Consider the following 24,822-nt stretch of genomic DNA (forward strand, 5'->3'; position numbering starts at 1 on the left):
TGATTCAGCTCCCTATTAATGCACCTGGAAAAGCAGCAGGGGATGGCCCAAGTCTTTGGGCTCCTGCACCCATGTGGGAGACCCAGAAGAAGCTCCTGGCTCCTGGCTTCGGATCAGCCCAGCTCCAGCCATTGCAGCCATTTGGGGAGTGAGCCAGCGGATGGAAGACCTCTCTCTTTCGTCTCTACCTCTCTCTGTAACTCTTACAAATAAATAAAACAAATTTTAGGAAAAAAGAAAAAAAAAACAGAAGTCTTATCTACAATTAGAACATTTCTAATCTAGAATCTGGAATTTGAAATTTTTGAGTGTTGACTTGATATTCAAAAGCTTCAGATTTGGAAGCATTTTGAATTTTGGATTTTTATATCAAAGATGCACTTATGGTAAAGTCTATGCAGATATTACATAGTTTGTCAGATTCAAAAATCCAAATCACTTCTAGTCCAAAGCATTTTGGATAAGGGTTTTTCAACTTGTAATAAATACAGAAGTAATGATGAAGTTAGGAAATTATCAGTGGACTTTAAAAGTAATGGGTGGTAGGGGCTGGCGCTGTGGCACAGCTAGTTAACGCCCTGGCCTGAAGCGGTGACATCCCATATGGGCACTGGTTTGAGACTAGGCTGCTCCACTTCTGATCCGGGTCTCTGCTGTGGCCTGGAAAAGCAGTGGAATATGGCCCAAGTCTTTGGGCCCCTGCACCCATGTGGGAGACCCAGAAGAGGCTCCTGGCTTCGGATCTGCCCAGCTCTGGCCATTGTCGCCAGTTGGGGCGTGAACCATCGGGTAGAAGACCTCTCTCTCTGCCTCTCTGTGTAACTCTGACTTTCAAATAAATAAATAAATCTTAAAAAAAAAAAAAAAAGTAATGGGTGGAAATTTGAAGGACATGTGGATATGTTGTTTATATTAATTTCTAACTATTACCCCTCCAATTGCTTATTAATTTCAAAGAGAAAAATAGTCTATGGAGGAAAAGTCCCCATTTACCTCTTTAACCAACTCATCAAACTGAATGCCACCAATGTCACATGCATCCTAAGATGACCTAAGAAAGAAAAGTAACTTAGTAGTAATCCTGTTAAAAATGTTACTTGAACCAGATTGTGAGAAAATGTCAGAAAATCCAAATCAACAAACCTTTTACATATAAGCTAACTTTTTTGTTAATGTCGTGGTTAAGAAATACAAAAGAAATACAAAGGCTGTTCCATATTGAGGCTAGAATGACATTACCACTAAGTACTGTGCATTCTCCTTTTCTCCTTAGGTTAGATCTTGTCAGGAGGGAGAAATAACTACAGAGAACATTATTGGGGCCATTGACAATATTTATTAGGACTGATATTAGGCAATGGTGTTAAATTTCCTTATTTTGATAGCCAAAGTATATGAGATCGGTCTTAGAGAATGCATAAGGTAAGAGTAAAGGAACACAGTGACTCCAACTTACAGGGTAGAGGAAAACGATATATATATATATATATATATATATATATATATATATAAATAGATTGATAAATTCAAAATGTAAACAATGAGAGAATCTGAGTAATAGGTATATGGTGGGAGTATCTTGTACCACTATTAAAACTGATGAAGACAGTTATTTTCAAAAGATAGTTGGGGCCGACGCTGTGGTGCAGTGGGTTAATGCCCTGGCCTGAAGCGCCGGCTTCCCATATGGGTGCTGGTTCTAGTCCCAGCTGCTGCTCTTCCAGTCTAGCTCTCTGCTAGGGTGTGGGAAAGCAGTGGAACATGGCCCATGTCCTTGAGCCCTTGCACCTGCATGGGAGACTTGGAAGAAGCTCCTGGCTTCAGATCGGCAAAGCTCCAGCTGTTGTGGCCATCTGGGGAGTGAAACATCGGACGGAAGACCTCTCTCTCTGCCTCTCCTCTCTCTGTGTAACTCTGACTTTCAAATAAAAAATAAATCTTTTAAAAATATATATACAAAAGGTAGTTAATGTTGTTTCCTTTTCTTACCCCCATAAATTGATGTATCAAACAGTTAACACCGATACCTTGTTTGGAAAATGACTGATTGAAATATATATTCCAATATCTTGATAAAAATAGGTGTTAAAATTAAGTATTTGCATATAAGATTACAATTAAAATTTGGTATGATTTCACTTTCCTTTTTAAAACTTGTTGCATGAAATTCTAGTTGCTTTGAAAAATGCTAAAGTATAAAATATTGAATTTCTAAAAAAATACTCTCTCAAAAATACTTTAGTATCTGACTCATTGTGGTAATCAATTTGTTTTAACATTTTTTTTTCAGATATTTCTCATTATATTTTGTCTCATTGTTTCTGGGAGTCGTATAGAACCCTTATTTGTATAATATACTTAACATAATTGAGGAACTAAAACTGTAAATATAATTGATTTCAGCACCCACTTAGAAATTATTCCTCTGTTTGTGTCACTTATTACTTTGAAAATTTTATAAAAGGTTTGTATTCTCTCCCACTAATGTATGTATTGCATATAATTTAAGAAGCTTCACAGATACCCTTAACCCTACCTACTGACTCTTCCCTGCAAGCCTAAGTTGAACTATGTTCTCAAGTTTAATGCATACATTTTCTTTTATTTGCAAAAGGTACTTTGCTTCAGCTCTATGTTTTTCATAATGTGCTTCCAGGAAAACCAGCTTTTAGAGCTTGATAAAGGCATGGATTCCAGAATTTAATACCCATTTATTTATGCACTAAATATTTGTTAAAACCTGTGTACTAGGCACTGGTTGTAGGCATTAGCAATGCACCAATGAACAAACTCTCTGCCTTCACAGGAATCACATCCCTGTAGTGTAAACAGACAATAAGCAAAACATGTATTGTGTTAAATGATAAAATGCCATGTAGAAATTCAGGTTGGGGATAAAGAGGTCAATTTTTAAGTAAGGTATTGGGGAAGAACTCACTAAGAAGGCAATTTTAGCAAAGCCTTGAAGGAGATAACACAGATGTTTCAAATGAGGTGAAGTACAAAGTTTTGAGGTTGTAACCTGCTGCCTGTTCAGGTTCAAGAAAAAGCAAGGACAATGTGACTGAATCCAAAGTAGAAAGGAGATTGATAGGAGATGCGTGAAGGAAGTTGGAGTTTAGAAAGAATTGATAAGATTTGGCTTGTGTTTTTAAAATAGTATTCCTTTCACTAAAATGGGCAAGAGTGGAAAAAAGGAGATCCATTAGTGCATTACTAAACAATGAAGATGAAAAATAATTTTGGTTCACACCAGAATTTGCACTAGAGGAACAAAGAAATGGATTCTGAATATACTTAGAATACAGAGCTGGCAAAATTTAAGAGCTTCACTTTGAATCTTAGAAGAGAGAAATAGAAGACTCAAAAATGACTCTGGGGTTTGGGCTTGCACAACTTAAAAATGGAGTTTTACTGACAGGTGGATGAAGAGATTCAAGGGGGGAAAGTAAGTAAGTGGTTTGAAATTATAGCAGGCTATAGGCTATAAGACATATGAGTAAAATGTCAAGTCCTTAAGTTCAGAGGAGAGGTCTGAACAGAAGGTAGAAATTTTGGAGTTGATGACATGAGGAGGTAAAACATAGATCAGGAGTCTAACAACTGAAGTTTGTGGCACTGCAGACCATGGAACATGAAAAAGAACCAGTACAAGGCATTGGAGGAGCACCAGTGAACTAAGTGGCAAGCCTGTGGACCTCAATAAATAGGAAACCAAGTGAAAAGGGAATCTCAGAGCTTGGAAGATGATCGTCTTCTCATGCTGATGGAGTTATCAAGAAAGATAATGTCTAAGCATTAGATTTAACAATGTAGAAGTGATCAGTAACCATGACAAAAACATTTACAGTAATTAATGAGGATAAAAACTTGAATGGGTTCAAGAGAAAATTGAAGATGAAGAAATGAAGACAACTAATACAAAACTTTTCTTCAAATCAGAGTTTTGATTTGCTGCTGGAAAATGGTTTAAATGGATTTTTCGATTGTTTCAGTCAAAAATATATATTATACTTATGTGCTTCTTATATATACTGGATTTAAAAAAAATACTTTTATAAGGTGAACAAATTTCATGTATTTCATACATACAGATTTAATAGCATAATGATACTTCTCGCCCTCCGGCCCATCTTCCCACCCACCCTCCTCCTTCCTTTCTTATTTTTTTTAATTTTTACAATTATATACTTTCAGTTTATTTTAAAGTCACAAGCTTAACCCTATAAGGAGTAAAGAATTCAACAGTTAGTAAGTAGAAAAACCACTATTCCTCAAGAGAATAATGTAAACAATAATCAAATCTCAAAATGTCTGTTTATGTGCTCATTTTGAGAATACTTTTTATGGCCTGTATTTGAGGTCATTTGTCACTGTGGCAAGTGAAAATTAATTTAAAATTAAATGAAAACTCATATACTACTGCTGACTGTAGTGGCTGAAATCTGCAGTTGTCAGTGATTTTCATCAATCTAGTTACAAAACAGGAACTTAGAGGCCAGGCACAAAAATCAAAGTTCCTTTTGTAATTCCTGTTTCCCAGAAAGGATGTCTAATCAGCCAAAAGGAATTTCATAGATTTAAGAAATATTGACATCTTAAAAATTTCCTTTTAAAATGTTGTATAATATGTAGTATTCTTTATTCCAAAGAAGATTTGTTAAAGTTAAAACTGCCAGAATTTTCTTGTAAATGTTATGCACACAAGTTTGTGGGAGTAGTAATATCTTAGAAACAGTATGGAGTCAAAAATACTTTACTGCTATATTTCCGTTTGGGACAGTTTTCAAAAATGTGCCTAATGAAATGAACGCTTTTTGGCTTAAATTAATCCTTTCTCAAACTTCTAAAACACTAATGAAGAACTTCAAGGTGCTTTAAATTTCTCCACCTAATTCATTCTATAAAATTGGGACAGAAGAAAACCTTCTGAAGTCATTATGGTACTCTTTTCCCATTGTGTCTTTAGACGGGATTAAGTTACAGATCAACGAAAATTTGGCTTATTTTTAAAGCTCCCAAAGAAAGCAGTTTAAACCTTGCTAAGCTATTTATTCATTTATTTTCAAAATGATCCTGTGTATCTACCAAAATATATATTACATTAGTACACATTAAGTAGCTGAGCTTTAAAAGTCCATTTTCCATCAGTCCACATATTTCCTCTCAACTGAAAGCTGTAGTGTGATAAGTGTAGGTGACCAAAGCCCTAAATTGAGTGGCTTTACTACTAAAATAGTGTGACCCAGGGCAAGTCATTTTACTTTTGGCATGGCATTTCGTAATCTCATAATGGTGAAATTATAAAACCCTAAGAAAAAAAAGGAGAAGAAAGATTATGGGACTTCAATAAAACAGGAACATTTAGGGATAGCACTTACTACCTGGCTTTCACCTTGGACTCTAATGTGCATGCCTGATTCATTCCTCCTGTTATCCCCAGTACCTAGTATAGTGAGTACTGGTCAGTTTACTTATGAGAAAAAAGGAAGGGAAAACAAGTTTGTGTGAATATTGGCTTGTGTAAACACAGAAAAAAATGCCCACATCACAGAATGGCAGTGAATAAATGGCATAAGGACATTGACAAGAAATTGAACAATCAAGGACCAAATTGTAGGTTTTTTTTTTTTTTTTAAGTGTATAAACAAACCACTGAAAAGATTGACTTGAGTGAATTTATATTTTAGAAAGAGCAGAGTACTGGATGTATGTAGGGAAAATGTGGTGGGGGTAGGGCTAGAACAGAAAAAGTATATTGCAGAGCAGATCGGGTGATGAAGACCAATTCAGAGTATGTTTCAGAAGTGAGATCAACTGGAGAAATACATGAAGGAATGCAAAGAAGGACAAAGAATAAAAGAGATGCCAAAAAATTATTCCCACATAATCGGACATGAGAGGATGAAGTGCTTGTTAGCCAGTGGGGTAGGTATGGCGAGTGGTTTTAGTCAAGTTAATTTCAATTGTTTGTGAGACGTCCAAGTGCAGATGTCACAGTCAGTTGGATATTAGAAACAAAATACTAGCTTGATTAAGAATGATCAAGGTTTTTAGAGCCATGGACATGTGTATAGGTAGATAACAACATTGGCTATATAACAGGAGTCATTGTCTTCTAGGAAATCTGGTAGATGGTATAATGAAAGAAGACCTGATCAGGTAGTGACTGGATGGATATACTCCTATTTCTACTGCCGACCTTTCATGTGAAACCATAAAAGAGAACTATAATTGTGTCTTGAGGAAGATAAATTTTCATGAAGTCTATCAAGCCCTAGAAGGTTTGTAGAATCCAGTAATAGAGTTAGGAGATTCTAAAAATGGATTTTATTTCAAAAATATTATATAGGTCATCGAAAATGCTTGTTTTTCTCTTTCCCATCATCTAATATTTATATAAAATTATTCTTTTTTAGAATGTGAAACACAGAAAGTATGCAAGGTGGAAGGCAACATATATCCATAATTGCTTAAAGAATGGGGAGACTCCTCAAGCAGGCCCTGTTGGAATTGAGGAAGATAATGGTATGTGTTTATTTATTCTAAGTGAAATGATTTAGTAGTATCATAATTTTTCATAGATCATTCAGAAATTTTTGAAGGAACAGTATGATTTTGTTTCTATCAGGTCTAAAATCTATGAAAACTAGGAATAAATAACTGCTGTCAGATCTGTCAATGTCAAAACAGAGACTTGGCTTCTCCTGTCATCAGAGTCATTTTTCATTCCTACATAGGAAAGGTAATCCATTTGTAATTTATATAATGTTTGTGAGGCAGAAATAGCTCATTTTTTAAATAGATCTGCTTGAATCATATGAGGTGTTTTTTGTTGTTTGAGCAAGGAAGATAAATAATATTCATATGGTTCAAAAATTAGAGTACAGGTTAAAAATGGAAAGTGTGCCACTTCATCTCCCATCTTCTAGATTCTACCAAAATTCAAATAAGTAAATACTGTTTTTAAATCCATCATTTTAATGAATTTACAAGCAAATAGGGGTCCTCCCTTTTTTCACACAATTGATAATTCATACTGTTCTGCATCTAGATTTTTGTTTTTAACAATATATACAAGGAAATTTCCATCAAATACTAACTTTACAAAATTTAGTCATGAATAAATGAAGATCTTGTTATTTCATTTGGCTTTTGGTTAATTTTTGATGGAATTGAAAAGGAAAAATGTTTTCACTTGTTTTTCTTGATTAGACAAATAGGAATAGATGGTTAAAAGCTAACAAGCTTTGTTCTAAACTGAGGAAATTCCAAATGATCCTTGCCATTTCATTTTACAACTTTCAGACATCTTTGAAGATGATCATCTAATATTGATAAACTTTTTCTTAAAGGATCAGATAGTAAATATTTAGGCTTTTTACAACTGTTCATCTCTGCTATTGTAGTACAAAAGTAGCCATAGACAATATCAAGGATAAAACCATAAAACAGGCAACTAGCCCACTAGCCATAATTGACTAACATCACTCTGTCTCCTTAGATATCTTATTTTAGTGGATTGTGTTAAAAGATTGTCCAGTATTGAACTAACTTTGCATTGTGTAGTAAACCCCACTTGGTCATCATATAGTATTTTATTATGCTAATGGATGCAGTTCACTCCTATAGTATCATTTGTGATTTTTATATTAATATCTTAATGAAAAAAAAATTTTAAGGACAAAAGTGCAAAATTTCATGTAAAAAAGAATTAAAGGGTAAATTAATTTTGCTGTAAAAAATTTTGAGATCCATGCCTCATTTCTTCATAATAGGCATATTCCATGAATTTTCTGGATTCATTCACATGGAGTTCAAAATTATTTTCTACCAAAATAAATATTTATTTTAATTCTATTTCCCTCAAACTTTTTGAAGTACTCTCATATCCAATGATATGCTTGCATCATAAATATAGAATGTTTTTTGGTCTCTTGCTATACTTTGAAACATTTTCAACAGCCTTGGAATTATCTCCTCTTTAAGTTTCTAGGGATAGAAAACTTTTGTGAAACCAACTGGCCCTGGTAGTAGAGTTGCTTTTTGACATTATTCTATGCAAATCTATTGCCTCGAGTTTTATGAGTGTGTGCTTTCTCAGTCAGTACCACATAAGTGAATATGCACTGATGAAATGAACAATATTTTAGTTCTTTCAGCCTTTAGTATTCTCTGCATATGTGTTTTTCTCAGTTTTCCAGTCCTGGATTGCAGTTTTGCATAGGTGAGATACATATCTGTAAAAGGCAGTATCCACTTACAAAAGATGACAACTGTGTTTAATATTCCATATATCATTTAAGAATGAGTAGATAGCTGGGAAAGGTCTTTGGCACAGTGGTTAAGACATAGCTCAGAATGCCTGCATCCTATATTGAAGTGCCTGAGTTAGTGCCAACTCCACTTCTGATTCCAGCTTCCTGCTAATGTGCATCCTGGGAGGCAACAGACGTTGGCTCAAGTAGTTGGGTTCTGTCATGCACATAAAAGACCCAAATTGAATTCTAGGTTCCTGACCTTTGGCCTGATCCAGCCCCAGCTGTTACAGGCGTTTCTGGAATAAACCAGCAGATAGAAGATATTCCCTCTCTCCCTCTCTCCCTCTCTCCCTCTTTCCCCCTCTCCCCCTAACACTGTGTTTGTGTGTGTGTGTGTATTTATCTTTGTCTCTCTCACCTTTTCAAATAAATAAAACAATTAAAATTTAAAACAAAAAATAGGTGACAAATAAACACAGAAGAAAATATTGAAATTTTTCATCCTTACTGAAAAACAAAATCACCATAAGTTACTCTATACACTTAGGGCTAAAATTTAACAAACTGATAGTACCAAGTGCTAGCAAGGACATTAAGCAGCTAGAACTCTGATACATTACTTATGAGAAAAAGTTGTATTTAAAATTAATCATAGTCTTAAAACAAGAGCTGGCAATCCTCCTCCTAGGTGTTTATTCAAGAGAAATAAAAATATATGTTCACCCAAACACTTGTACATGAATGTTAATAGCAACTTTATATGTAATTGCCAAAAACCAGAAATACTCTAAATGCTCCCAGTTTATGAATGGATCAATAAGTTGTTAAGCATCCTTGCAGTGAAATACTAGTCAGCAGTTAAAAGCTAGGAGCTGTTATACGCATTAATATGGACTAAGTCTTAAAGTCCTAAAAGGCCTAAAACAAACAGCTATACATTATGAGATTGCCTTTCTGGACATTATGGAAAAGCTAGTGCTGTAGGCCGGCGCCGTGGCTTAACAGGCTAATCCTCTGCCTTGCGGCGCCGGCACACCGGGTTCTAGTCCCGGTTGGGGCGCTGGATTCTATCCCAGTTTCCCCTCTTCCAGGCCAGCTCTCTGCTATGGCCCGGGAAGGCAGTGGAGGATGGCCTAAGTGCTTGGGCCCTGCACCTGCATGGGAGACCAGGAGAAGCACCTGGCTCCTGGCTTCAGATCAGCGAGATGCGCCAGCTGTAGCGGCCATTGGAGGGTGAACCAACGGCAAAAAAGAAGACCTTCCTCTCTGTCTCTCTCTCACTATCCACACTGCCTGTCAGAAAAAAAAAAAAAAAAAAAAAAAAGATAGTGCTGTATAAACAAGAATCAAGTCAGGGAGCACTTGGAGGTGAGGGGAGGGGATTTACTACAAAGATGAATGGGAAAATTTGGAGAATAATGTAAATATTCCATATTATGGCTATGGTGCTAGTTGCACATTGTATTTCAGTTCTTCAATGCTATATACCTAAAAAGCATGAATTTTACTATATGTAAACTACACTTCACTGAAAGTTTAAAAACTTGAGTGAGGAAGAAAGGAAAACTCTTCTGTTTATCTATTCAGAAGACTATAAGAACTTTATAGTGACACTCAGTAAAAAAGAAACACTGCACTTTTACATCTGAATACTTGGTATAGTTTATTTTGCAGTTCATCTCTTAGAAATATATACTTCCATACAACATTTCAAGGTTAATTTACTCTTGTTTATCCCTAAAGCACACTTCATGATCTAAATTTTAAAGTTTTTTTCATATAAAATACTTCTCTAATTTCTGTATTCTTTTCATTAACAATGTAGCAAAAATAATATAATACTAAGATTGTGTAGTGTTTAAAATTGAGTACTCTAAAACATTAAGTTTTTGCATTATTTCTTAGGAAATTTGAAGTGAAATGTTCTTGCTGCAACATTTATTTTTCATTTAATATTCTGGAATGTGTTGTATATTCATTTATTTACTAATTTAGTAACTGTCCATAATATGAGATGTTTTTATGTCAGTTCCACTGCTTACTGTTTCCAGCTTTCCACAAGAAAATATTCAAGATCTTTAACCTACCAACAAGAATCACCACTATCTGACACCACTAGTATTTTTTCAGTTTTATTTCCTACTCACCTTAATGTTGTCAGGCTTCCATAACAAAATAGCATAGTAAATTAACATAAATTTAGTTTCTCACAGTCTGGAGGCTAGAAGAATCAATATCAAGATCTCACAAGGTTTGGTTTCTAGTAAAACCCTCTTCCCGGCTTTTAGACAGCTGCTTTCTCTCTCTAAACTCACATGGTGAAATGAGAGCCTTCTGCCTTCCTTTTTCTAGAAGGCCATAGTCTTACTAGATTAGAGCCCTATCCTTATGACACACTTAAATAATTACTTTCTAAGCACCTATTTCCTGATAAAATCACATCCAGGTGACATGTGAATTTTTGGAGGGACATATTTCAGCCCATGGTATTTTATACCTGGCCCTCCAAAAATTCATGACATTATTACCTACAAAATACATTCTTTCCATCTGAAAAATGGTAATAAATTCCAACATCAATTCTAAAGTCTAAAGACCAAAGTCTCCTCTAAATAGCCTCTAAATTAAGTTAAGTGGTAAAGATTGAGGGTACAGTTCATCCTGAGGTAAAATTGCCCTCCACCTGTGAATCTGTGAATCCAAACAGATTATGTGTTTCCAAAATACAGAAATAAATACAGAAATACACTCGTGGAATAGGCATAGTTAGTATAGACATTCCCATCCTAAAAATGGAGAAATCAAAAAGAAGAGAAGAAAAACAGGTTCCAAGCAAATTCAAAACCTAGCAAGGCAAATTTCATTAGAGTTTAAGTTTTGAAAATATTTTAATTTGAGTCAGTGCTCTGCTTTCTGGAATCATTGGGGTGATAGTTGCACCTTACAGATCAGCCCTAAGTCTGCAGGCCAGAGGGCCCTGCCCCTGTAGCTATGGTTAGAGGAATTTTAGCCTGTTGAAATAGAGATAATCCTATGTTGAAACCATAGAGGTAGCCCTGATGATATTACAATTGTGTTTGGAGTCATTCTTCCTTTTTCTTAAAGAATAGGTACACACTTGCTGCTAAATAGCTCCATATTCAATACTTTATATATAAGAAATGTAACAGGCTTCCCTTCTGTTTTTCTGAGTTTTTTGTTTTTTGTTTTTTGTTTGTTTTCAGTACTCTTTAGTCCCTTCTGGCAGTTTTTTTGCTGTTATATTCCCATATCAATTCCTGGCTTCTGCTAAGATAAATAAATCTTTGGGTCTCACCCATGATCTCTCTTTATTAAATTGTTGTTCAGCCACACCCTAAGTGTTCTCTTCAAAAAGCTTTCTTGTTTTTTGCAATATAGATGGAGTAAGAATTTTACAAATTTCCAAGTTCTGATACCCTTTTACATAATAATTACTTCTTAAGTTTTTTCTCTTTCATTTTGCATTTTACTATAAGTAATAAGGGCCAAGCTGCTTCTTAAATACTTTGCTTAGAAATCTCTGCTAAATACCCAGTTTCAGAAAAGGGATTGTGTGGTGTGGCAGGTGAAGTAATTGCCTGCAATGCCAGCATCCCATATGGGCAGTCCCAGATGCTCCACTTCCCATCCAGCTCTCTGCCGATGGCCTGGAAAAAGCAGCAAAGGATGGCCCAAGTGCTTGGGCCCCTGCTATCCACGTGGGAGCCTTCGAAGAAGCTTCTGCCTCCTGGCTTCACTCTGTGCCAGCACTGACCATTGCAGCCATCTGGGCAGTGAACCAGCAGATGGAAGAGCTCTCTCTCCCCTCCCTTCCCCTCTTTTCCCCTCCCTTCTACTCCCCTCTCCTCCCCTTCTTTCCCCTGCCCTCCCCTCCCCTCCTCCCTTACTCTCCCCTCCTCTCCTCTCTCTGTCTGCCATTCAAATAAATATTTTAAAAAATAGTTTCATCTCACATTTCACAGAACACTAGAAGACAATTTAGTCAAGTTCTTTGCTATTGTATAAAAGAAAAAAATTATCTTCCTCTAATTTCCAATGACATACTCCTTATTCTGAGACCTCAGGAAAATCACTCTTAAATTGATATTTCTAGCATGCACCTGAAAACTCTTTGAGCCTCTACCCAATCTCAAAACCATGTTCACATTTTTAAATATTCTTTAATAGCAGCACCCCATTTCACTGTAACAGAATCTGCCTTTGATTTGGCTGTCACAGCAAACCATAGGCTGCATGTCTTAAACACTTTCTCACTATTCTCAATTAAGGTCTGGTGGAGTTGATTTCTGTTTGCATGCTGTCTTTGTACCTTGGAACTGGCCATCTTCTTGCTATGCTGGTGATAGAAACAGAAATTTCTCCTTTCCTCTTCACAGTTGTCTAAGACTAAAGTCCCACCCTTATGACCTCATTTAATCTTAATTACCTCTTAAAGATGCTGTATCCAAATGTAGTCACATGGAGAATTAGGACTTCAGCAAATGAACTGCAGAGGGAGAGGCCATTTCATTCCCTAGCACCTGTGTAAACCCTTTATTATGGCCCGGGAAGTTAATGGAAAAAAAAAAAATATCATTTTTCTTTAGTTAAAGTCATTTCTTCTCTTAAAATGCTCATCTTTGTTTTCTCATCTGAACACTGCTGATCTCTTTCATCTGTATTCCTTCAAAGTTGTTATGTATAGTCTAATAAAATATATACTTAAAAATGTTAGTATAGGCCGGCGCCGCGGCTCAATAGGCTAATCCTCCGCCTTGCAGCGCCAGCACACCGGGTTCTAGTCCCGGTCAGGGCACTGATTCTGTCCCAGTTGCCCCTCTTCCAGGCCAGCTCTCTGCTGTGGCCAGGGAGTGCAGTGGAGGATAGCCCAAGTGCTTGGGCTCTGCACCCCATGGGAGTCCAGGATAAACACCTGGCTCTTGCCATCTGATCAGCGCGGTGCGCCGGTCGCAGCGCGGCGGCCATTGGTGGGTGAACCAACGGCAAAAAGGAAGACCTTTCTCTCTGTCTCTCTCTCTCACTGTCCACTCTGCCTGTCAAAAAAAAATGTTAGTATATTTATAACAAGGTAATATTTATAATATATTTTATACTTGCTAGATTTAAGGCACAGTGCTAAATGTTTTACCTAGGCAAATATTATCTATCGTAGTCCTCCTAATTTCTGAATGTAGAAGGACATCCCTATTTAGAATTAGAAGAATGAATACTTACAGAATATAAATAACTTTCCCAAGCTCTAAATAGTGAATATAACCATGATTTTAGTCCAGACCTGTAATTCTAAAGTCTATGCTCTTGTTTACATTTAAGTAGATACCTTGACATGAAATAACAAACCTTATACATAGTTATCTTCCCTAATAAGCATTTTAAGAAAATATCTCAGTCATCTACCATTGAACATGAAAACTATTCATTTAGCCTTCCTTTGAGAGCATAGTGTCAACATTATGAAGAATATCTATATGCTTTAGACACGATCGAGAGCCCTGAATTTGTAATGCCTGCCCCCTCCCAGGACTTACCTTTGTGCTTGCATTTTTTAAATAGTTCACATATTTTTTTTCATTTATTCAAGGAACTTTTTTCTTCTTAGTCTTAATGTCATTTTCTACTATTAGGCAAGTACATGGGATGTATACAACATAGTCACTTTCATACAGGACCTTATATTCTCATGAGGAGCAATAGTTTAATAAGCATTTATAATCTATGATTGTAAGAGATTGTGCCTAGATGAATATTGAATATTAATTGAACCAAACCAGGTAGAAAGCTACAACTGGTGGTGGGGTGGGGTGGGGTGGGGTGGGGCAGCATTGGGTACTATTTGTCCTAGCAGTTAAGATGCCACTTTCGATGCCCAGCCTCTCTACATTTATTCCAGATTACTTCTAATGCACATATTCAGAAGCAACAAGAGATGGCCCAAGTACTTGGGTCATTCCCACCCATGTGGTAGACTTGGGTTGAATTCACAGTTCTAGGCTTCGACCAGGCCCTGCCTGCCTGAGCCATTTTAGGCATCTGGGGTGTGTATGGCAGATAGGAGTTCTTTCTGTTTCTCTTCTCTCCCTTCTCAGAAAAAATTAATAAATAAGTACAGATTTAAATATTAAAAAATATCCTTCTGCAGAGAGAAAAAGAATGAAAATTGACTGGAATATAGAAACTTAAATATTATATATTTTTGACAGTTAATTTGGGAAGGATAATTCTGTAGGTTGTGAGACAAATTCAAGGGCTGTTAGTAATTTAAATGAAAAGTAATGGCAGCCTGAGTAAGGTATTGGCCTTGGAGATAAAGAGAACAAGGTAGGGGCTGGTGCTGTGGTGTAGTGGGTAAAGCCACTGCCTGCAGTGTCGGCATTCCATATGGGAGCTGATTCGAGTCCCAGCTGCTCCATTTCCAATTCTGCTCTCTGCTATGGCCTCGGAGGGTAGTGGAGAATTGCCCAAGTCCTTGAGCCCCTGCACCCGCGTGGGAGACCCAGAAGTAGCACATGGCTTCTGGCTTTGGATCAGCTCAGCTCCAGCCATTGCAGCCAACTGGGGAGTGAACCAGCAGATGGAAGACCTCTCTCTCTCTTTTTCTGTCTCTCTTTCTGCTTCTCTGTGTAACTCTGACTTTCAAATAAATAAATAAATCTTTTTAAAAAAATGAGAGAGAATAAGGTAGAATTATACAAATATAATCAATGGGACTTGATCAATGAGTGAGAGAAGGAAGAGATGAAAGATGATCCCTATAGGTCCACCTTTGGTGGTTGGAGGCATACTGTTTCCATTCAGAGAAATGGCTAATACAAGATGAACAGATTTGTTAAGAAAATTAAAAGAACACTGAAGTTCTAATTTGTACTTGAAGTAGTACAATTGGCAACTTGATATTTTACCAAAGATTTCAGAAGAACCATCTGTGATAAAATTAGAACTTTGAAGTTGTCATCTCAAAAGCAAGAGGGATGTCCACTTTCAACATTGCTATTCAATATGGTTCTAGAAGTTTTAGCCAGAGCCATTAGGCAAGAAAAAGAAATCAAAGGAATACAAATTGGAAAGGAAGAAGTCAGATTATCTCTGTTTGCGGAAGTACATGATCCTTTATATAGGGAAACCAAGAGACTCCACTAAGACTATTGAGACTCATAAGAGAGCTTGGTGAAGTTGCAGGATATAAAATCAACAACAATAATCAATAGCCTTTGTATACACTAACAGTGCCATGGCTCGAAAAGAACATGTAAGATCAGTACCATTCACAGTAGCTGCAAAAAAAAATTAAATTACCTTAGAATAAATTTAACCAAGGATATGAAAGCTCTCTACAATGAAATTACAAAAGATTCAAGAAACAGAAAACACAAAAAAATGGAAAAATCTTCCATGTTCATGGATTAGAAGAATGAATATCAAAATGTCCATACCACCAAAAGCAATTTACAAATTCAGTGTGATCCCAACAAAAATACCAATGACATCCTTCTCAGATCTGGAAAACATGATGCTAAAATTCATATGGAAACCAAGAGACCTGCAAATAGCTAAAGCACTATTATATAACAAAAAACAAAGTTGCAAGCATCACAATGCCAGCTTTCAAGACATACTTCACAGTAGTTATAATCAAAACTGCCTGGTACTGGCAAAAAAAAAAAAAAAAAAAAGACATGTAGACCAATGGAACAGAATAGAAATCCCAGAAATCAATCCATGCATCTACAACCAACTAATCTGTGACATACAAGCTAAAATCAATTCCTGGAAAAAGGACAGTCTCTTCAACAAATGGTGCAGAGAAAACTGGATCTCCACATGCAGAAGTATGAAGCATGACCCCTACCTTACACCGTATACAAAAATAAACTCTAATTGGATTAAGGACCTTCGTCTATGACCTGGTAATATCAAATTATGAAAGGAAAACACTGGGGAAACTACAACACATGGGCATAGGCAAAGACTTCTTGGAAAAGATCCCAGAAGCGCAATCAAAGCAAAAATAGACAAATGGGATTACATCAAGCTAAGCAGCTTTTGCAAAACAAAGGAAATACTCAACAAGAATCAACTGACAGAATGGGAGAAAATATTTGCAAACTATGGCACTGATAAAGGATTAATATCCAGAATATATAAATAGCTCAAGAAACTCAGCAGTAACAAAGCAGTCAAGAAATGGTTAAAGGACATGAATAGACATTTTTCTTTATATATATATATATATATATATATATATATATTTAAAAGGCAGAGTTATAGAGAGGCAGAGGCAGAGAGAGGGGAAGGTCTTCCATCTGCTGGTTCGCTCCCCAAATGGCCTCAGTGGCCAGAGCTGCACTGATCCGAAGCCAGGAGCCAGGAGTTTCTTCCAGTTCTCCCACATAGGTGCAGAGGCCCAAGGACTTGGGTCATCCTCTACTGCTTTCCCAGGCCATAGCAGAGAGCCAGATTGGAAATGGAGCAGCCAGGATTTAAACCAGTGCCTATATGAGATGCCGACACTGCAGGCGGTGGCTCTACCCACTATACCACAGCACCAGCCCCCAGGCATTTTTCAAAGGATGAAATTTAGATGGCCAACAGACACATTAAGAAAATACTTAGGATCATTAGCCATCAGAGAAATGCAAATCAAAACCACAATTAGGTTTTACCTTACCCTGGTTAGTATGGCTATCATCTAAAAATCAAAAGAAACAATAAATGCTGGCATGGGTATGAGGAAAAAAGGTACCCTAATCCACTACTGGTAGAAATGTAAACCAGTACAACCGTTATGGAGGACAGTCCGGAGATTCCTCAGAAACCTGAAAATAGATCTCCCATATTAGCCAGTCTCCCCACTCCTGGGAATTTATTCAAAAGAGATGAAATCAGCATATGAAAGAGTGATCTGTACCCCCGTGTTTATAGCAGCTCCTTTCACAATAGCTAAGATATGCAATCAACCCAGATGTCTATCAACTGATGACTTGAATAAAGAAAATGTGGTATATATACACTATGGAATACTACTCAACCATAAAAAGAATGAAACCCTGTCTTTTGCAACAAAATGGATGCAACTGGAAACTATCATGCTTAGTGAAATAAGCCAGTCCCTAAAAAGACAATGTATCTTTTCCCTGATTGGTGGTAATTAATATACAAAGTACAAAAATGTAATGTGTCTGAGTGAAACTGACATTTTGAGATTTGATTATCGTTTATAGCCCTTGTCTTGAAGAATAGGAATTTTTCTACATACCACTTGTTAAAATCTATTTTGTGGAGGGATAAGCTTGTGACTATAAAATAAACTGAAAGTATATCATTGTAAAAAAGAAGGAAAGGCGAAGAGATGTGGGATGTGGGCTGGAGGGAGGTTATGGTGGGAAGTATCATTATCCTCAAATCTGTATATATGAAATACATGAAATTTGTTCACATTATATATTTTTTAAAAACTAAAGAAAAAAAAGAAGAGGTGAAGCCAGAGTGAAATGTTAGATCTCTCAACAAGAGTGTATACTGTTAGAGCTAAGTACCAAAGATTGAGCTCTTCCTCACATTTAGTAATTATACTGGGAAAGCTACTTCTACTTTCTGATTACATATAAAGTATCATTTACATACACATATTTGTAGTAAATGTAAAGATGCATGCTGTATTATTCCACTTCTCATTGATGTAACAAAATGTCTGAATCAAGCTACTTTGTTTTCTTAGGATATTGAGATGCGGAATTAAATTCTTTTTGTGCATTTGTTAAAAAGATATTGGTTTTTCCTTTTTATTCTATTAATATGTGTTGCATTGATTGATGAATTTTCAATGCTACCCTCCTTGGTAAACTCCTGTATTCATGATAGGACCTTATATAACTAAATTTAGTTCTAATAGTAAGGATCTTTGTATCTACATTTATGTATTTGGGAAGCTTTGGCATTAGGGTTTCACAGCACCATAAAACAAATTGATAGTAATCCCTCCTCCACTGTTTTTGGAAGGTGTTTGCTTCAGATTGGTATTGTTTCTTATTTAGATGACTGATAGAATCCACCACTTAATCCCTGTAGGCCATCCCTTTTCTTTGTTGGAAGGTTTCTGACTGTGCATTGGATTCCTTCCATAGATATAGGTATAGCCAGATGTTAGCTCATCTCTTCCTTTATGGGGTTTAGTAGTTTGTGTATTTTAAGTAGGTGTGACATTTTCTTAGGTATTCTAGTTAATGGCTTAATATTGCCTTATTGTCCTCACTATGCTACTTTTTAAAATATTTCTTTATGTGAGAGGCAGAGTTACAGACAGAGAGGGGGAGAAAGAGAGAGAGGTCTTACATCCTCTGGTTCACTCCCCAAATGGCTGCAATGGCTGGAACGGGGCCATCCAAAACCATGAGCCAGAAGCTTCTTCCAGGTCTCCCACATGGGTTCAGGGGCCAAAGTATTTGAGCCATCTTTCACTGCTTTCCCAGGCCATTAGCAGGGAGCTGGATGGGAAGTGGAGCAGCCGGGACCCCGACCAGCGCCCATGTGGGTGCTGGCACCACAGGCGGAGGGTTAACCTACTACCCCATGACACCAGCCCCCTCAATACACTTTTATTGTATGTAGGATACAGCTCTTTCATTCCTAACATTGGTAATATCTATTTTTTTCTCTCTATTCTAATATCTCTTGACAGAGTTTTGTTTGATTGTTTAAACGAATGATTTTTAAGTTTTTAATTTTCTGTCTCATTTTTTTCCTTCTCTCAGATTTGTGTTTTTGGTTTTTTTTCTGTAATTTCTTGAGGAAACATCTATCTTTGATTCTTAAACCTCTTTTTTCTAATAAAAACATTTAAATCTATCAGTTTTCCTCTAAGAACTAATTTAGCAACATTCTGTATTTCAGATTTCCTTTTTGAGTAATGGATATTTAGAAGTATATTGTTTAATTTCAAAATATTTTGTATGGGGTCAACACCATGGCATAATAGGCTAGGCCTTTGCCTGTGGTGCCTGCATCCCATATGGGCACGAGTTCATGTCCTGGCTGTTCCTCTTCCAATCCAGCTCTCTGCTATGGCCTTGGAAAGCCGTGGAAGAGGCCCAAGTCCTTGGTCCCCTGCACCCGCATGGGAGACCCAGAAGAAGCTCCTGGCTCCTGGCTTCAGATCAGCACAGCTCTGGCCGTTGTGGCTATATGGGAAGTGAAGCAGCAGATGGAAGACCTTTCTCTCTGTCTCTTCCTCTCTATATATATACAAGTCTACCTCTCAAATAAATAAATAATCTGGGATATTTTTAAATATCTTATTGTTATTTAATTCAATTCCATTTTTCTCAGAGAATAAAATACATTTTAAAGATTGCTGTATTTTGGCCGGTGCTGTGGCTTACTTGGCTAATCCTCCACCTGCGGTGCCGGCACCCCGGGTTCTAGTCCCGGTTGGGGCGCCGGATTCTGTCCTGGTTGCTCCTCTTCCAGTCCAGCTCTCTGCTGTGGCCCAGGAAGGCAGTGGAGGATAGCCCAACTGTTTGGGTCCTGCACCCACATGGGAGACCAGGAGGAAGCACCTGGCTCCTGGCGCAGCGCGCCAGCCATAGCAGCCACTTCGGGGGTGAACCAACGGAAAAAGGAAGACCTTTCTCTCTGTCTCTCTCTCTCACTGTCTAACTCTGCCTGTCAAAAAATAAAAATACAAAAAAAAAATACAAAAAATTTAAAAAAAGGTTGCTGTATTTTGAAGTTTATTGAGTTTATAATCCAGCATATGATTAGTCTTGATCAGCATTCTATGTGCAATTGACAAAATGTTCTGCCTTTGGTGTTAATAGTATTCTGTGAGTATGACTAATAAAAGGGTGTTAAAAATCTTCAACTATGGGGATTTTACTAGTTCTGTCAGGTTTGGTTTTGTTTAAAGCTCTATTTTGTTAAGTACATGTAATTTTATAATTGCTTAATTTTAATAAACTAACCCCTTTATTATTTTTAAATATTCCACTGTATTTAACTGCTATTCCTTGCCATAAATTTTGTTTTTCCTAATACCACAGTTAGCACCTTGCTTTCATCTGGTTGACTATTTATGTGATGTTTTATCATTATGAAATATTCCATTGTATCTCTGCTAATATTGCTTATCATCAATTCTGTTTGATCTATTAAAATTAGTCACTTCATCTTGTGTTCCTTAGAACTTACATGATACATCTATTTCCATCCTTTTATAAAGTTTAAGCATACCAAAGTATTTTTTCCTTTTTTTCATTTTCATTTTATTTGAAAGAGATCTTCCATCTGCTATTCACACTCCAAATGCCTGCCAATAGTGAAGGCTGGAACAGGCAAAAACAACAGCTAGGAACCGAATCTTAGTCTCCCACATGGGTGGCAGGGACCCAAGCCCTTGTGTCGTCTTCTGCCTTCTCAATGTAGACATTAGCAGGAAGTGGTTTTGGAAGCGGAGCCAAGACTCAAACCTGGCACTCTGATATGGGATGTGAGCTGCACAAGTGGTGTCTTAATCACTGCACATGAGCATTTCTGTTTTATTCAGTGTTTCAGTACATGCCTTCAAAATAGTGTTCAGTCCAAGCTTACTATTTTGTCATTTGTTTTCTGTTTCTTATCTTTTTTTGTTTCCCTCTTAGATTTTTCTTTTCTCTGATGAATTATGCCCATATTTTTTCTTTATAGTCTTTAATATATTTATAAAAGCTGTTGTAAAATCCATTTTTACTGATAAATCTCTGGATCAATTTAAAATCTTTTTCTCTATTTTTTTCCTTCTTTCTCTGGTCATAGTGTTCTTATTTCCCCTATACCTCAAATGATTTTTATTGTTAATAACATGTTGTAACTCCTCTGCATACTATCTTCTTCTACAAAGTCATGATTCTTATTTTAATAGTTAACTTGCCTGAACTCAGATTGATAACTTTGTCCTTCAGCTTTAAACTATTACTTTATTTACTATGGCTACCTGGAGTCTTCCTTGAGTGTGTCTGCATACTTTCAGGGTATGCAGGTAGCTAGCTGGAGTTCATAGAGATATTTCAAGACTAAGCTGTCAGTTACTCTTTCTTCTGCACAGACTGTTTTGGGAAAATCACATGTAAGTTAGCCCATCTCCCAGGGTCATGTTCACTCTAGTTTCTATCAGCTTTTGGCGATTTTTCAATACCTTCAAATAGTGGGGTGGCTTTCCTTCCCAGAGTATATAAATGTTAGAATTCTCTAATAGAGCGGAAGCTGATTTTAATGTTTATGAAGTATAAATGTATCAACAAAATTTCCTAGTAGAAAGCCCATCTCAAAATAATTGGTAACCTTGATTTTCTTTTATTTAAAATTACCTGCAGAGAATATATGATATAGTATAATCAGATAAAGAAAGGTATTTTTAAATGTGGTAAGCAGGAACTGGCACCGAGGTGCACTAAGTTAATCCTCTACCTGCAGCAGCAACATCCGATATGGGCGCTGGGTTCTAGTCCCCGTTGCTCCTCTTCCAGTCTAGGTCTCTGCTGTGGCCTGGGATAGCAGTGGAGGATGGCCCAAGTCCTTTTGCCCCTGCACCCACATGGGAGACCCAGAAGAAACCCTGGCTCCTGGCTTCGGATTACGTAGCTCCGTTGCGGCCATTTGGGGAGTGAACCAACGGAAGGAAGACCTTTCTCTCTGTCTCTCTCCTCTCACTGTCTGTAAACTCTACATGTCAAATAAGAAAAAAAGTCTATATCCCATACTTATTCTTTAATTTTAAATCACATGATTTCACAAAATTGGCATGTTATCATTTAAATATACTATCAAAATCTAATTTTCTCAAAGTTTTCAGCTTTAGCTAATGATACAGTGTTCTTTAAAAGTATATTTCAAAACTTATCAAGATAAAAAAATCTTACCACTTCCAAATTTTTGTCTATGAGTAGTTCGATACACATTCATAATATTTAATAGCTAGTACAAAATAATATTGACTAAAAGGCAGCAGTCACAAAATAGAGTTCTTATTTAAAGAAAAATATGCTACATGCAAAGAAGTTAAAATATTCAAAAATATTAACCTGAAAGAATCGTTAATAATAATGTCAGGTACAATTAAATTTTAATATCATAGAAAAAATTAAAAATGTTATTTAAAGAGATAGAACCTGCTTATCAAATTCATTAAATAGAATTTCCTATGTAGACTGTAATATGTGTACAATAAAATAAGAATGCTTGTCATTTCAAAATACCTACTTTTAGGATCTCTGTGAGTGAGATTCCAGCGGAAAGAACGGGCCATCAAAGAAGGTGATACCTTTCTCTGAAGGGAGGAGAGAACTTCTACTTTGACTATGACCTTGTCTAAATAAGATTGGAGTTGGCGAACTCAAAAGCCTTGGCAATTCATGACAAGAGCCTAGGGTGATTACTGACGCCATAAACAAGAGTGTCAATTTGCTAAGTCAACAACAGGAGTCACTGTGCACTTACTCCTCATGTAGGATCTCTGTCCTTAATGTGTTGTACAATGTGAATTAACAGTATAACTAGTACTCAAACAGTACTTTATACTTTGTGTTTCTGTGTAGGTGCAAACTCTTGAAATCTTTACTTAGTATATACTAAATTGATCTTCTGTATATAAAGATAATTGAAAAATGAATCTTGATATGAATGGGATGGGAGAGGGAGCAGGAGATGGGATGGTTGAGGGTGGGAGGGAGGTTATGCGGGGAAAAAGCCACTGTAATCCAAAAGCTGTACTTTGGAAAATTATATTTATTAAATAAAAGTTAAAACACCAATAAAAACAAAATACCAACTTTTAACATTGTATATATATTATGTATTATATATATTATTATATATTATATTATATATATTATATAATAGATGGTGAAGAAAATGAAGATGCCGGAGTAGCCTCTCTGCCCACTCAACCACCTCAGCCATCATCATCTTCGGCATTTGACCCAGGCAGCATGCCATCAGGCAGCTATAGTGGCATACAGATTCCTCCGGGTGCACACGCTCCAGCCAACACACCAGCGGAAGTGCCTCATGGCACAGGTAGGAAATTAAAACTGAAGGACTTTTGGATTTCCCTTTTATATATACGAACTACGCTTCTTATCATATATGTGCCTTATTAATGATATTCATGAAGTATAAGATCTTAAATTCCATTTGATGCCACAGAAAACATTTAATTCTTTTCATTGAAGTTTTAATTTTAGTTGTGTTTTAGGTTTGAGAAGTAACAAGTATTTATATATAGATTACAATTAACTTTATAACTTACTAATAGGAGTAGTTTCTGTGTTTTTTTATATAGTACTCTTTTTTTCTTTTTCTTCCTTTACCCTTCATCACCCTTCAATATTGTTTAAGAAGAGCACTGAGTTGAGTGAAGTATATCCTAGGATGTGTGAAGTAGAGGATTTAAAGCTCAGACTCTCAGTAGCAGTGAAATCTCAGACAGGTGAAAGCAGGAACTTCAGGTTATTTTTTCTTTAACATGATAGACATATGACTTTACAAGAAAAGAAATATCTGTTATCTTTGAGAAAATCTATACTGTGTGGTCATAGACAAAAAGATCTGATAGAATGAATCTCCAGTAGTCAGTGTCGATAGACAAACTGAAGGTGCTCTTTCATTTAATCATATTATTGACAAAGTATTACTCTTACTTCCAAATAGAAAGTTCTTCATTGGGGGCCACTACCCATATGCCTGTGATACTGGCATCCCATATGGGCGCTGGCTCAAGCCCTGGTTACTCCACTTCCTATCCAGCTCTCAACAAATGTGCCTGTGAAAGCAGCAGCAGATGGTTCAAGTATTTGGGTCCCTGCCATCCATATGTCCATGTGAAGGATCTGGAAGGAGTTCTAGGCTTCTGGCTTTGGCTTGGCCCAGCCCTGGCTATTGCAGTCATTTGATGGGTGAACTGGTGGATGGAAGATCTGTCTTTCTCTGTCTGTCTCTCTCTGTCCCTCCCTCTCTCTAACTCTACCTTTCAAATATATAATATAGAATATAATATATAATATATATGATATATTATATATATAAAAGATACTCTCTATGTATATTTGTATGAAAGAACTTTGTATGAAGAGAAATTTGTATGAAGTAGCCATTTGGGGAGTAGATTAGCAGATGGAAGACTCTGTCTCACTCTCTCTCTCTGTAACTCTGAGTTTCAAATAAGGATCTTAATAATAATCATAATAGTAATCGTAGCTAATTTATACTTATACTACAGCAACTTTATTTATTTATTTATTCATTCATTCATTCATTTAAGTCAGAGTTGGAGAGAGAAAGATCTTCCATCTTTTGGTTCACTCCCTAGATGGCCACAATGGCCAGAACTGGGCCAGGACGGAGTCAGGAGCCTGGAACTCCATTTGGTTCTCCCATGTTGATTGCAGAGGACCAACCACTTGGGTCATTTTCTGCTTTTTTTCCCAGGCCATCAACAAGAAATTGGATCTGAAATGAAGCAGCTGGGAAATGATCCAGCAGGCATATAGGATGCTAGCATCGCAGACAGTAG

At 36.6% G+C, this 24,822-nt stretch overlaps 1 protein-coding gene across 1 annotated transcript in view; it reads left to right on the top strand.

Moving 5' to 3' along the window:
* VTA1 (vesicle trafficking 1) overlaps positions 1-24,822 on the top strand; it is a 94,655-nt gene that overhangs the window by 51,270 nt on the left and 18,563 nt on the right. Inside the window, exons 5-6 of the mRNA XM_062186850.1 lie at positions 6,420-6,528; positions 23,151-23,327. Of these exons, the coding sequence (XP_062042834.1) occupies positions 6,420-6,528; positions 23,151-23,327 (286 nt within the window). The remainder of the gene's footprint in view (positions 1-6,419; positions 6,529-23,150; positions 23,328-24,822) is intronic.

The sequence above is a fragment of the Lepus europaeus genome, chromosome 3 (assembly GCF_033115175.1).
Source record: "Lepus europaeus isolate LE1 chromosome 3, mLepTim1.pri, whole genome shotgun sequence".
NCBI lineage: Eukaryota > Metazoa > Chordata > Mammalia > Lagomorpha > Leporidae > Lepus > Lepus europaeus.